General features: G+C 42.0%; 1 protein-coding gene across 1 annotated transcript; it reads left to right on the top strand.

The window, feature by feature from the left end:
* Nucleotides 1-3,156: 3,156 nt before the first annotated feature.
* LOC116256384 (uncharacterized) lies at nucleotides 3,157-4,026 on the top strand. The gene has a single exon (XM_031632743.2). It carries the CDS (start codon nucleotides 3,160-3,162, stop codon nucleotides 3,811-3,813), a length of 654 nt encoding a protein of 217 aa, XP_031488603.2. The 5' UTR covers nucleotides 3,157-3,159; the 3' UTR covers nucleotides 3,814-4,026.
* The last annotated feature ends 7,156 nt before the right edge of the window (nucleotides 4,027-11,182 follow it).

Genomic DNA, 11,182 nt, shown 5'->3' with positions numbered 1-11,182 from the left:
CTTTCAAGATCTACATAGGGGTGGGCATTGGATTCGAAGTCCCATTTTGGCTGTCTCGGCCAAGCTGGGCTCGGCCTGGTTCCATATATATATATATATATATATATATATATATATATATATATATATATATATATATATATATATATATATATATATATATTGTGTATATTTTTATTGAGAAAATATATAAACTAATTAAAATTAATATACAAATTTTATTTGGGAGCCAGCTTGGCCCGATTTGGACGCCCAAGCCAGCCCGAGACTATTTTCACGGCCCCGACCCCTCAGTTTTAGGTATACATGTTGAAGGGACCAAGTCAAGCATAACGTGGATTAATACAAGTTAATTAGGTGAATCTCTCTAAGCTTCATCCGCATCCTACATCTATATGGTCAGTCTGAAGTGCTTCCTACACAATCCAAGAACATGACAATAAACACTTTATCTCTGGGAAGTGGGGACGGCAAAAGAAATAGTTCCCATATAGAAAACTTTTGAAATCGTGTCTGTATGTGCTTGAACTCACTTACTTGAAGATTTATGATTCCTTTTTCAAGTCAGTGGTAGGTCATTAGCTCAAGTACTAGCACGCATGCTAGCTGACATACACTAGAAATCTTATATTAGACCGTACTAGAAGTGCATTAACATTTGTGGAATATTGAAGTTCGAATCAAGACCACGCTCGACTCTAACTTGGAATACGACATGGTCCGATGCAGAGTTTGAGGCATTTGCCCTAAATCTCTCATGATCATACTAAAGAATGATAAATTAACGAAGAAAAATGTGTATAAAGAAAAAAGAAAGAAAGAAAAAGGAGGAAGGTACCCCAATTAATCATCAATTCTCCTCAATGAAAAATAAATCACCTATAAATGGAGGCCTAAAGAAGCATTTGGATCCTGATGTGGGACCTGGTTTAAACCAGGTTTGTGACTGGTGTGGACGCACTCTACATCATGGTATTGGTTTATGCTTTTATTTAAATTTTGAACGACAATGATTGGTCAACCAATTATTTCTTGGAAATACTGCTACCTGGTGTCCTAGTTCCTAAGATATCCAAGTATTGAATTGACGTTATAAGGGGGGAGCCAAGTAGGCCCCCAGGAGTCATGGCTCTCTTCGTATATATAAACTTTAATTTAGTTTATGTGAAAATTTTGAAAAATATATTTTGGCTGCTTTCAAAATTTTAAAATTATAATTGGTCCTTCTTTCAAATAAAAAATTCATAATTCTACCCGTAAGTTAGAATAGCTAACTTAAATTTCTGAAATACTTTGAAACGAGAGTCTGTACTCGATGCAAAAAATAAAAGACAAAGGAAGAGCAAGAGGAAGAAAAGGCAAAGGAGACAAAAGAAAAGAGATGCTCTCTCTCTCTCCCCTCCCCATCTTGTTGACTGTGATTGAACACACACCTTGTCCCTCTGTAGAAGCTAAAGTTTGGGGCTGTGGGGGCACAGTGGCGCACTGTCACCTCCTCCCTTCTCCTTCATACCTTTCGCTTTTTCAATTTTAATGGTGATTGGTTTCAGGCTTATTGGGGTTCTAGATTCTGCAAACTCCCTTAGCCTCTTCCACCTGCTCTGACAGTGCAAGTGTCAGGGAGGGAAACCAACAACCTTTGTCTTTGGACAGAACCCCCATCTGCCATGGCGTACGGCCCCCACCTGTCTCTTGACGCAGTGCTCCTCGGCCATCGCCGCTGCCGTGGGGCCGTCCGTCTGCCCTTCGTTGCTGCTTTGTTTCTTCGTTTTTTGAGTTCACTCCTGTTATGTGGCAATAATATAATGGTACTCTCTCCCGACATGTGACCTGACCCAGCTTTCTTTTTAACTTTTTTTTTTTCTTTATAAAAAAAATCCCATATACTCACTGGTTATTTTCTTTTCTTTTTGGTTTTTTATGAATAATATCATCTGTAAAAGATATTTAAAATATCAGAGAATGATATTTGTACTTGTCAGAGTTGTTTCGGGTTGTTTGAGTTTTGATTTGTTGATTAGTTGTTTAAGTTCTGGTACGAAAACTTTTCTTACTCTTCCCCAATTGATTGAACTTCATAAATGATCCGCATCTACTTTTGGATATATATATATATATATGTGTAACTTATAATTATAATTAATTACCATAAAATATATACTTTTTAAATAAAAAATATTTGGATGACCGAGATCAATAACTTATTAACAGGCCAAGCGCCCAAATTTAGGTCCCATGACTAGGCCATTGGGTGCCCGACCACCCTAAATTCGTATCCATATGCCAAATGCCAAAGGAGGTTGATATCGAAATGCAGCCCATTTAACCCTTCCACACCTTAAAAGGTCCTATACCAAATCCAATTTAATTGCTGGATCCAACGCATGCTGTTGTCTCTGAATCTAATTGTGTTTCATGCTTCATAGAGTTCAAATGCATTTAGCCAGGGAGATATGCTATAGAATCTTGGAGATACACAAATTTAAATTTGAATCATTTGAGACAAGTTGACAAAATAGATCCATATCCAAATCCTAATTGATTATAACATATGATACGAGTATGTATTTGAGTTGGTAGCATTTAGGGATGTTAATGGACAGATATCTTATCAAACTGCTTCAAGAAAGCCATATATGAAAAAAAAATAAAAGTTTCATCTGATTGGATTCAGATTAAGATTTGGCTATTTAAATAAATATCTCATATTTAATTTTCATACACTTTGAAAGTTAGTTCCGTGCATATCATAATGAGGTTCATATTTTGTTGTGCAAGTAAAAGTCAGATTTCATTTCTAAAAATAAAAGTCAGATCTGGATCAGATTTGGATTGTGAATTTAAAAATCGAATTCAAGTATAGTATGAATTTTTTTTAGTCTTATTCGAATCCAATTTGAATCTAAATATGTTAACATTCGATAATTCAAATGTGGTAAAGGGCAGATCTTATTTGAATACGAATCACTGTATTGGTTTACTCCAATTAAGCGAGATCCAAACCCGACCCGGCCCACTGGCTTACATGCGGAGACCCTGTCTTCGTGGCTCTGACACAGCTCAACTGTAACCTAACCAGGCTACGGACGAAACAGAAGGATGGCAAACTTGTAATATACAGAAAAGTGCGCGGCAGTTTACTACCTTCGCGACCATAAAATGGAAGCAGCCATGGAGAGCGCTGGTCTCCGCAGTCTCTGCGAGAGAGAGATCGAGAGGAAAGAAGAAGAAGAAGAGGCATTGCGGGCACTTACTGGAGAAATGTTGCTGATGACGAAGGCGAAGCAGCAGCCGTTGGTCAGCTCCCTCCGGGGAGCAGCTCGCCAAGTTTGGACTCTAAAGCACGTGGGGCGACTCGTCCGCGCGGCCTCCAAGGCCAAGTCCTTCATCGAGCACCTCCTCCTGGTTAGCCACCTGCGGAAGAAGAGGCGGCGACAGCAGCAGGAGGCGGAGGCGTTGGCGCGGATGGCTCTCTACTCACGCGCCTACTGGCCCTCCGCTCACGTGATGCCCATCACCGTCGTGGACGGAGGCTTCCAGAAGGCCGACGACGCTCTCTTCTACTACGACTCCAGCTGGAACTCCGTCTTCCCTCCGACCGACGACTTCGAAGCCGAGGAGGACGAGCCCGACGCTCCGGCCGCCGGGTGCAAAGCAGCGGCGGCAGGTAAGCCAGCAGCCGGAAACACGGAGGCAGTGGAAGAGATCGACCGAATGGCCGACGTGTTTATCGCAAGCTTCCACGAGCGATTCCGGCTCGAGAAGCAGGAGTCTTACAGGAGGTTTCAGGAGATGCTCGCCAGGGGCGTCTAGGTAGATAGTGTGAATTTGCAAGGGTATTTTTGTCTTATTCTTCTTTTTCCTTCTTTTAAATCTTTTTCTTCTTTTCCTGTTCCCTCCATTTGCCAACAGGAAAAGCTGTTTCCTGCTGCACTTTTCTTTTTTCCTTTTTCTTTTTGTAATCTGGTGGTCGGTTTTAGCCTCTGTTTGTTGATAAAATGACGGGGCGATGCCCCTCTTCGTGTACGACCCGTTGGTGTTCGTGGGGGACGTTGGGTGTTAGGTGTGAAAAATCGAGAGGAAGTATTTCGTGTAACTGCCAACATTCTAGAAAATGGTCAGAAAATTTTTGTGTTTCTCAGAATTCGGAGATCGAGATCAGTTGGGCTGCCTTTGAGCATAGTGACAAAATTTAAAACATATAATAAAATTCATCGTCTTCTTTTTTGTTTTTTCTCTACGATTTCCTTTCGCAATTCGCCTCTTTCCGTGTAGGTTTTTGATATTAAAGTTTTTAATACCCCCAAAAAACAAAAAGAAAAGAAACCATAGGACCTGGAAAATGAATCGGTTAAAAACATTTTTTAGTAAGTTAGATGGTAGCTTTTAGAAACATACAATATTATATCATTTTCAAAGATGCCAACAAATCGCAACAAGAAAACGCTCAGCAGATCACTTTTAGTTTTAATTTTTTTAAAAGAGCGCGACTGTATTTTCTTGGAAAGATGCATACGGTTTAGACTTTAGGATGATCATCTACCAAATTTAGATGGGGGATACGTCGGAGGCATTTAAACTCTCGACTCCCCATTGACTTGAAGGTCTTCAATCTTCATCAATGTCGTGATCCCAATCATTTTTGCTAAACAACATGGTTAAATTACTCTAAAACTTTTTTTTTTTAAAATAAAAAAATAAACAAAGAAAAGTTTAAAAAATAATATAAGAAATTTTACTATATTCATGGAGCTAAAACTTGCATGTTACAAACCGTTCAAATGGAGGAGCTCTTGTCAGCTAAGGAAAAGAGAAGGAAAAAAAGCCACATGGAAATATTCGACCTAGTGGTTTTAATTTCAAATATTCATGTACAAAGTCGGTCATATTTGCAAATGAAAAATGGGGATGGGGTCCCTTGAGTGGAAATTACTGCCATACCCCTAACTCTTCCTTATCCTCTTTTCTGTTTTCCTGACCACTCAAATGGATGACGCCCCCAAACCCTTCTTTTTACATCTCCTTCATTCCTTTCACCATCCACGGATATTCACGGGCTTTGCCACAAAATGTCGTCCAGAGGAACATGGGAAGAAGTTACTTGGTTGGGTCAATGGCTGTTAGACAGTCCGTCGCTGGTTCAAATCTGAGAAGTACCTGCTCTTGTGAAAGCCGAGCATGGCTGACAGGCTGAGGTAGAGCCACAAAATCAAGAAATGGCTTTCCGAAAGTAGAATAAAAAATTTGGGTAACGATTTGACAGTTCTCAAAAATATTCCACACATTCCCAATAAATTACCCGTGAAATTTGTTACTAAATAATTTACGTGGTGGAACTTCTAGCTAACACTATAAAAAAACACTATTTACTGACGTGGGAAAGCAGGTGTTCACAAGGCCAGAATTACTGACGTTCAGTCTCGGAACGTCAGAGACGGAACGTCAGAGAAGATTGCTGATCTTTACTAACGTTCGTTCTCTGAGAGTTACTGGCAGTCCAGGGTTCAACGTAGAGAATATTGTCATTTTACTGATGCCCTGTGAAAATGACTACGGGAAGATTGTCTCTTTACTCACATTGTGAACAGGTGGAGCCTACGGCACCCACATTCTTTTCCCTTTTTTTTTAAAAAAAAAAATTCATAATTCCCTCGTCCAACCCCCTCAATTTGGATAATTAAAATTTCATTGTTAAACATTCTAAAATTTTCATTTGGCCCCAATAGAGGTTTTGAAAATTACAGAATGTCCTCCCTTGAAAAAAAACCTCTGATTTCCATATATAACTTCCCTTCTTAGGGAATGACTATTTGATGACTTATTGGTGCGGTTCTGACTGTTTGGCAACAGGAACAGTTTGTTATTATTTTGTGAATCTGTCCCAAAGAATAAGATTGAGGTATGATACATTGTAATCTAGTGTCTTGTAAATCTAACCCAACCTTTTAAGGCAAACTCATGGAACAACAACAAACTGTTATTGTTGTTAAACAACACCTTAATGCTACTTAAAATGGAGGATGTGTGTCCAATTTTCTACTGGCGACCATCTTCTGATCTACCTTTTCCTAACAAATATCACCATTTGCTTACACATAACCTTTTTGTGACTCTAACTGGAAAATTTCTTTGACATCCCATTTTACCATTACAAACCAATATGCAATCTTAATTTATATGATCACATGCACAGGGGCCTGGTGCCAGTAGGGTCATGACCTAGCCTAAGTTTTTTAACTATCTTATAATTAAAACAAAATTATTTGACCCTTATAACAAATTTGAAACAGTCAAGACTAGTTAATGTAGTTGAGTTTCTGGGATGAAATTGTCCCTCCATAGACTCTGTTGTTGGATAATTTTTTTTATTCTTTGTCATTATCATCACAGAAAGTGTATTTCATCACTAAAAACTACAAACATTAGCAATTAAACATTCATACATTAGAATTAATAGGAATCATATAAAACATCGATAACAAAAAGATTAGATAGTGGAGAATAAGTTGAAAATATAAAAGTAAAGGTCATTTTTTCAGGAAATTGAACTACCCTTCAAAGGAGCTGACAAGGGATCTCATTTAAGAAAATTCAACTATCTATCTCTCTCCCTAATTTCCTCTCTCTCTCTCTCTCTCTCTCTCTCTCTCTCTCTATATATATATATATATATATATATATATATATATATATATATATATATATATATATATATAGACCCTCATATAACAAACTTAATAGGGAATCTCGTAAGCAATCGATAATAAAGAGATGAAATAATGAACATTAAGTTAAAAATATGAAGCCATGGTCGCTTTTTGAAGAAACTAACACCCTTCAAAGGAGCTGGCAAGGGATCTTGTTTAAGGAAATTCAACTCTCCCTCTTTCTAATTTCCTTAAACAAATCACTTGCCTTATTTGTTGGGTACTTCTGTATCTTGATAGAACAGACTGATTTATAAATTTTCAATTTAATCTCCACCATTTGATCTCCTTAGAATTAACGGCTTAGATGATTTACCTTAAGTTTGGTATATGAGAATCTTATACTTTACATACAAGGCCAAAAGGATAAACAATGATGCCAAATTCCCATGTCTGAAACACAGTATATGTGGAGAAAACTTGTCAGAACTTGGAAGGTTCGATCTAAGTCGAGGCAACAGATTTGCATATATAAAGCACAACTAATATCCAACTTGCCGCAGCAAAGCCAGCGGAAGAACGTTGAGCCCAAAATGACAGTTCATCTTAGAGTTGGTCGATTTAGTTGTTTGGTGATTGACTTAATCAAGCTATAGATGCGACTTGTGGAATTTCAAAGCAAGACCTCCTAATTTGTTATGTATTTTGCTTAGTGTCAGCTACAACTCTTGCTAAAATAACAGTCTTGATCAGGTCTGCAAGACTGAAATGCTCAGTCGATGCATGCATGCATACATCACTCTAAAAGCTTGGCCAACATTTGTAGCGTGTGCTGTCGTCACCAATTACATAGAATGGTTTATCATTAATGTCCACTGGCTAATAATAAACTATTACATGCATCAGCCAAAGCAAGAGAATATATATATATATATATATATATATCTTATTTTTTCTTCTTTCAGTTTGACATATTATAAGCAAGAAAGAAAATTAAACTTTTTGAAGTGATGAGTTTGATTAAGTTGGAGCATGAGTCTTAATCCTTAATCAATATGAATGGCCATCCATACGTTATCCATTTAAATGAGCACGTGACACAGGAGCTTTTCATAATCATCCTTGATCTTTTTTTTCTTTTTTCATCATCTAATGCTTTAACTTCTTTGGTGCCACATTTTTATATAAAGAAGCGGAAGTTAGATAAACCCCCGTTGAATAACATACTTGTTACTACTGTTATTATTATAATTATAATTATTATCATTATGGGGACGTCTAGAAACCATGCTAGTTATCAGTCAGAAATTCCATCCCTCGTCAAGAGAATGCATAGTCCTGGCTAAGCCATGACGAATACAATTATGCTCTCTATTGCACTTATATCAAAATGATATTGCCCAAGGTTGCCGGCTTATTTTCGATGCAACCCACAGGGAAAGAGGGTCCCCTAGGCCAAGTGGGGAACAAAATATATAAAAAAAAAACCAACAAATTTTGTTCACCACAAACGGCCTGTAGAGAGGTTACACCTTGGCCGAGCTAGAAACATTGTCATGCAAAAATTCACATCTACTCAATATATATATATATATACATATATATAGCTATTGCCTACACCAGCTAGGCGTGGCTCCAACACTGATTACGCTGATCCAAGCCACCCTATTAAGGGGACGTTGAAAGAGAATGTCTCGTCACCACGGTTGCATTACATCGACATAAAAGAAATCTCTCTCTCACTCTCTCTCTCTCTCGTCTCCTCGCGTCCTTTCACCTCCCGCGTGAAGCTCGGACGGTGCCGCAGCGGTCGGTGGCCTCTTCTGACCATCCCCACGGCGTCCGACCCAGACATTTTGCACGTTTTGCTTCTCTCTCTCGTCTTCGCCCCTTCCTCATCGTCAGCCCTTGGCACCAGGATGCAGGCGGAGAGATGGTGTCGATGAATCAGTTTTTTCTTCGGTTCCGGCCTCCGGTGGAGCCCTTCTCCCTCTGCCACGGTTAGCGCTTGCGGGGCAGGTTCAGCGTCTGCCGCTTTGACAGATTTTGCTCAGCAGTGGCATTGCTATGGCACTGTTCGGCAGTTTTTCAGCTTTGACAGCCTGAGATCCTTTGGCTATAGGTATTGTTTGGGTGTGCTTGTTAACTGTTTGATGAAATGCCTTCATTTCCGTTGGATTGAGGATGCTGGTGCAGCCGGACAGCAATGACTGTGCGATGTTAGTGTCAGTGGTAGTGAGGTAGTGATGATCATGAGTTGTTGCAGCCTTGGCAGTGATTGGAGGTGAGCTTTTTTTTGAGGCTTTCTCTTGCTTCTGGGTCTCCTTCGGTGCCTTCCCTCACGTTGTTCTAAGTTGTGCCTCACCAGCCCGCGGAGCCGTGCTCAGCTTAAGCTTTGAGCGGATCCAGATGCAGCTGCCTTCGGCAGTAGGTGGACACACACGTGTTCTTGGCATCGTTGCTTTTGACCGGCCTCTTTTTCTTATATGGGCATCTTGTTCCTGTTCTTTGCCCTGAGAGAGGGCCGGGGGCCTATGCATGTCTGGTGACATGGCCACCCTCCCTCCTCCTCTGCCATTGCGGCCGCCGTGCGGGGCTTGGGTTGGTGGTCCCAGTCTTTATAATATCTGGCCGGGTAACGCCCTACCCCTTAATTGTTTGCTTTGTTGTGCTGCTGTATGTTTTCTTTGCTTGCCTGAGGGGGCCTATCAGGCTTTGGTTTTCTCTTTCAATTGGCAGTCTACCATCTTCAATTGTGTTTTCATCGGCTTGCCTCAGCTACATAATGCTCGCGGCCTTCTCCAGGCATTCCTTCTACCTGCCCGCTATGAGTTTGTCCTCTTGCAGATGGGTGACTGTTCCTTGCGGCCGAGGTGCTTCAAGGTGGTCTCTATTGGTCGACCGACCCCCTCAACTTGGTGTGTCCCCTCTTCTCGTCGTGCTTCTAGTCTTCGTCACCTACTTCGGTCAGTTGCTTCTATCCGCGTCAAATGGGGTCAATGGTGGTGTCAGAGGTGTACTACCTTGAATGGTCGTCAGGCTACCACGTGTTCACATTGCCGCTTCCTTGCTTCTCAGAATGACCAGCGACTGTTCGGTCGGTGGCATGGCTTTGCGGCGGGCCACTTCCTCCTTCTGGGTCCAGGTTCCTCTGCCTGCTGTTCCTCGGTCGCCTACCTCTGATGCTAGCTCTATTTTCTTTGGCTCTATCCGACTTCCTTGGCCTGGGCCTGCTTTTCTTAGCGCACATGGTTCGCCATTCTCGATTGAGGTTCCACGGGTCTTCAGCCTAGGTGGACAGACACACCAGTTCTCCTTGCATGGCAAGCTCCCACCATTGCAGCTCCCGCCCTTGCTTCCCTCACTGCTCGAGCCATCCTTGCCTCCTCGATGGTGCCCTGTCTGCTCTCTACTGCGCTACCTGAGTTACGCTCCTTGCCCCTTCCTTTTTCTTTTTTGCGAGTTGGAGGTTCACGCTCGTCTACCTCCGAATGCCATGGCCCGTTGCTGCTAGCCACTCCATCTGCTCTTGGCGACATTTGGTCTTTGGTGCCTTCACAGTCGGTTGCCCGCCCGTTGGACGTTGTGCCACCTTGTGCGCCGGTGGTCCCACCTGTTGCTTTTTTGTGTGTCCCTGTGCTCCCGTCGTCTGAAGGTTGCACCCTAGAGGCTATTGTTGTTGTTCACCCTTCCTCGTATGCTGCTTTGGTTGTTTTGGCCTCTGTCCATGCTTCACCCCCAGTCAGGTCGTCTCCCTCCTTTGACTTTTCCTTGCTTTTTACCCTTGTACCAGCCCGCCTTTGCCCCCTCTACCTACCAAAACCACCTCCTTCACCCACCTGCTTTGGTTGTCTTCTGTTTCCATCAGCGGTAGTATTACCTCCTTTTTGCCTGTCCTGCATGCACTGCTCCCTACACTCAGTCACGGCTGTCCTTACACTCCCACCTGCTTGCCCCTTCCCCCCGCTAGCCATGCCCCCCCACATCCCTTCTGTTGCCACCACCTTTCTGTTTTGATTATGCACCGACCCATGTTTCCCCATCCTCCCCTCCCTCTCTTTCTCGGTTGCCTAGTCCCATCACCAGACCTTTTGTTTGTCATGTCTTGCCTGATAGGTTGCCACCTGTTTCTCCTTTGTTAGATGCTGAGTTGGGCATTTCACTTCTGGATGCGCTTGCCTCTCTTAGGGTCTCGCTTCCACACGAACAACTTGATTTTTTGCGACCATCTTTTGTTGCCACTATTTCGTCGGCCTCCCATTCTAGCCTTGCCAAGTTGCGGCAGGATTTGCGTAGGATCGGGGCTTCCCCAACCACCATCCTCCCTCCCGGTGCTGCTAGGACGGCTAGGCATGCGTCGCTTCACAATGTTTCTCCATAAGGGTTGCTTGTTGGAATGTGTGTGGCCTGAGAGCCCATTATAGGCATAAATACCTCTCTTCTTGGGTCCATCAGCATGGGTCTTTCTCACTTTTCATGGCGGAGACCAAGCTGTCTGTCATGTCTCATGATTGCGTTCGTACCTTATTGTGTCA

This window comes from Nymphaea colorata, chromosome 6, assembly GCF_008831285.2.
Source record: "Nymphaea colorata isolate Beijing-Zhang1983 chromosome 6, ASM883128v2, whole genome shotgun sequence".
NCBI lineage: Eukaryota > Viridiplantae > Streptophyta > Magnoliopsida > Nymphaeales > Nymphaeaceae > Nymphaea > Nymphaea colorata.
Note: the sequence above shows the minus strand (reverse complement) of the source record. Positions and strands in the feature narration are given on the sequence as shown.